Source organism: Vigna radiata, unplaced genomic scaffold (assembly GCF_000741045.1).
Source record: "Vigna radiata var. radiata cultivar VC1973A unplaced genomic scaffold, Vradiata_ver6 scaffold_7, whole genome shotgun sequence".
Classification (NCBI taxonomy): domain Eukaryota; kingdom Viridiplantae; phylum Streptophyta; class Magnoliopsida; order Fabales; family Fabaceae; genus Vigna; species Vigna radiata.
This window is the reverse complement of record NW_014543262.1, coordinates 4,413,452-4,417,837: the sequence shown is the minus strand read 5'-3', so window position 1 is coordinate 4,417,837 and position 4,386 is coordinate 4,413,452. Positions and strand designations below refer to the sequence as shown.

Below are 4,386 nucleotides of genomic sequence, written 5' to 3'. Positions count from 1 at the left end.
AGCTGCTTCACCAAATTGGTGTCTCAATTGTACATGTCTATTCTTTCCATTGTAATTCTTCTTTTTAGCTATAGCTATTGCCGATTGGCAATCACAGTGTATTAACACCGATGGGGTTGATTTCATTCCTAGTGGAATGTTCGCTAAGAAGTTTTTNAACCACTCAGTCTCATTATCANTCATCTCGAGAGAAACAAACTCAGATTCCATTGTTGATCTCACAATAATTGTTTCTCTGGCTGATCTCCATGTAATCGCACCACCCCGAAGTGTGAATACATAACCACTAGTGGATTTTGTCTCATCTGAATCAAAGATCCAGTTAGCATCACTGTACCCTTCTAGTATAGCGGGAAATCCACTATATTCAATGGTATAATCCATTGAACCTCTTAAGTATCTCATAAGCCTAGCAAGTGCATGCCAATGTTCCTGATTTGGACATTGAGTGTATCTACTCAGTCTACTTACTGCATAAGCATTATCATGTCTATAAAAACTCATTAAGCGAGTAAGCTCCCAATTATCTGGGCATACTGAGAGACTGAGATAATAATTCTCTTATATTTTTCATTAAATTTAGAATTAGCATCATAAAGGATACTCACTGGTTTCAGGTCATAAAACTCAAACTTCTTAAGAAGTTTCTCAATATATTGTTCTTGGATAGTAGTAATATACTATCTCCCTTCCTTATGATTCTAACACTTAAACTTACATTGGTTTCACGCATGTCTTTCAATTCTACCAATCATATTCACCTTATTTCACATCAGCCAATTTAACAATAAATTAGCATTGAATATCTTAACTTCAAAATGTATCTCACATCAAAATTCTTTTCTGATTGGTTTAAAAAAAATAAAATCATATGCTTGTTTATAATGCACCAAAAAGCATATAAAATCATCACCAAGGCATCCTTGTACGTTTCAACAATTTTTAAAGCCCAACAAAAACTTTCTAATCAAGAATTAACATCACACATGAAGTAGTTTTCCAATCCGTTAATCCAAAGAAAACAATTGTTATAAATTTCAGCAGCTTTAACTCCATAATAACCAATTTATATTACTGAACTGTTTCCAAAGTTTAACCAATTTATATTACTGAACTGTTTCCAAAGTTTAAATAGTGAAACGTATACATCGTATCAACTCATTAGCCTAGAATTTCAACATGTTTAAAAATCCAAAGAAGATTCACTTTCACAACCCAAAACCATAATGCTNCAGAAACTTTAACTTAACCAAAACAATCATTCAAACAACAAATTATTCAATATTAATTTAAAATTACAAATCATTTATTATTTTAATTACTCATCTCACTACTTTCCATCCGCTCCTCCCGTGAGAAAAATAATCTTAGGATTTGGGTTCATCCAAGGGAAAAAAAATGAACAATAGAAAATTAAGAAGAAGAACCCAAGCTCTTTGATTATGGTTTATAAGTTCTCTGGTAAAAGTCCTTGAGTTTTAAAGCCATCATAAAAGAAATTATCACAAACGAAATTTACTTAGGGTTTGGAAAAAACTTATTTAAAAAATCAATGAAGATCTAATCAAAGATAATATAGGGACTACAGTTTCACGTTGAAACTATCCAAAAAAAACACCTTTATTCATATCACTCGTCAACATTCATACCTTGGTTACGAAAATTTATTTCATGAGTACAGAACAAAAATTATGGTCTTAGAACAATATTTTATCGAACATATATTTCTAAAATTCCTGGATCACTCAATTAAAACAGAAACATGAAATCATCTTTCAAAGCATTCAAAACTAAAAATAACAATTACGAAGTAATTAAAAAAAATGTTAGATTTTCGTACCTTTTTGGCTTTTTGAATGAGACTAAAATATAAGTCCTTAAGATTGTAGTAAAAAAATACTGACCAAATTCTCGAACCGCATTTCCTGAGGCGTGTGGATCACTGTCCTTAAGGACTTATCCGCGGTGTGTTGCGCAAGTCCCCCAAGATACAACAGGAACTTCTCGAAATGTATTCAAGGATCACAGAACTAGCAAGAAACTCTGTAAAGAGTTTATACCCAGGATAATTTTAGGAGAAGAAGACAAAGAATGAACTTTGGTGTGTTTAGGAATGAGGAAAGAGTTCTCTATTTATAGAGATAGGGAAGAATAAAATCAATAAAAGACAATAAAAAACAATAAATAATTTGGCCGTTGCAGTACTTAAGAATTTGGTTGTTGGAATATTACCGTTGGAGAAACGTTTCTTTTGCAATAATATGATATTATTACAACAGGAGTCACTTCCTAGTTTATACTGCACTTTAATTGCAAATTAATTTGATTCGGGTAAGACTTCAATCAATAATCATACAAGCTCTAAATGTGAAAGCAATGTTGTTCTTCCCAAAACGTAGAAAAGTATGTATCTTCTTATGAGAAGCCACCTAATCTATCAACTCTTAGTAACAGTTATCTCTCGAAGAAAGCTATAAAAGAGGGACTTACATAAGAGAATATAACTTTTGCTATCATTGTATCGTTATGTCATTATTCTCTTATAAATTTACATTGTCTAAGTCTGTCATAGAACATAAGCAACAACTTCACAAGTTCTTTGATTTTATTTTATTTTTGTATTATGTCTATCATCTATTGAGAATTATTAAAATATGCACTTGTAAACCAAAAAAGAAAAAAAGAACCAAATCGTGATATAAATGGACAAATTTTACATACATAGTGAACACAAGAATGACTATCATAGCATTCAAAATTATTTGAGTTTTTGTGAGTCTTTACATTATTTATGGTTGATGGAGTGTAGTTATTCAGTCACACAATCAATGAGTATGCGTGGCTCCAAAGAAGTTATTTGTCGGCCAAATTTTTTAGGATCAGAATTGGTTGCCTAATTTAATGAGAAATCGTTTCGAATTTACTAGAATTCGTTTGAAAAAACTTCTACTACGATTTTATTGAAAATTGGACCCAAATATACCACTCTTTGATTTTAGAGGTTAAGAAATTAAGCTTACGAGGCAATGCATTGAATAAGGTATCCTATAAATATCTACATCTTCATATCATATTCTTCTAATAAGACACAACCCCGTAATGTTGAGTTATAAGTTAGAATAATTTACTGTTCTCCTATCTCGTATTTCATATTTTTTAAATGAAGAATATTTAAAATAATAAAGCAATGAATATATATGTAGTAAATAAAAGAATATAGTGTAACAAAGGTACATTAACTACAACATCATGACCTTAAATTCATTGAATGTGAGGACCCCATCTCCATCAAGATCAAATCTAGCTATCATAACTTGACACTCATCTATAGTCCTGGATTCACCCAATCTACTAAGCATCCTTTTAAGACTCCTGGGTGTGATGCAACCACTCTCATCCATCTCATACATCTTAAAAGCTTCTCTTAGGTCATTCTCTTTCTCTTCTTCTTTCCCTCCCTCCACAAACCTCACAAAATCATCAAATCCCACCAACCCATCTCCGTCCGCGTCCAGCATAATCACACTCGCCGCCGCATCCTCAGCCGACAACTCCTCACCCATCGCCTCCACGCATTTTTTCAGCTCCGACGCCGATATCTTCCCGTCACCATTCTCATCAAACTGCTTGAACAAACGTTCATATTGCCTCAGCTTGTTCATCATATAAACCCTAGACCAACATATGTGTAGATGTGTAATGATAATATGCAACCGTAGCAGCCAAAATTGATGTCATAAGATTGCGAAACAAGAAAAGAAGAAGCATGCAACGAATAACAACGAAGGTGCTCAAGAATGATGAAACGAGAGAGCTTGTATTATAGTGGCTAATGCCGCGTCGCTTGAATTGACCAAGTTCTGTAACTTGTACAAACATTTTCTCGTGGCGTGAGAAGTGAGGAGCCGCCAACGACTCATGCGCCTCGCGTGGCCAATTCTAGAGGAAGCTTCTGTACGGCAAAACACATTTTCAAAAAGTTATAATAAATTTAGGTACAAGTTAAATCATGTTAAAAATATTTTTATTTTTATTTTTTTTAATGTTAAAAAATATTTTCCTTTATGTCTGACCAGTTGGTGAGGAGAAAAATATTTTTTTCATAATTAATTGATTAATATAATCAGTTTTCAGTATATTAATTAATAATTAACTTTGTGCGATTTTGACGAGAAAAGAAGAACCGGGAAAATTAATAGAAGAAAACTATTATATTTTTTAAATCCGGGTAGACGTCTAAGTTCTCCCACATTAGTGGAACTTTCTAGGCTACCGGGAATTTATCCGATTCGTCTGATTCAGGAAAGAGAAAGATGAGCATATATATATATATATATATATATATATATATATATATATATATATATATATATATATATATATATA

The 4,386-nt window shown here is 32.3% G+C and overlaps 1 protein-coding gene across 1 annotated transcript; it reads right to left on the bottom strand.

The window, feature by feature from the left end:
- Positions 1-3,191: 3,191 nt before the first annotated feature.
- On the bottom strand, positions 3,192-3,787 carry LOC106753873 (putative calcium-binding protein CML19). The gene has a single exon (XM_014635740.2). It carries the CDS (start codon positions 3,663-3,665, stop codon positions 3,240-3,242), a length of 426 nt encoding a protein of 141 aa, XP_014491226.1. The 5' UTR covers positions 3,666-3,787; the 3' UTR covers positions 3,192-3,239.
- Between the last annotated feature and the right edge of the window lie 599 nt (positions 3,788-4,386).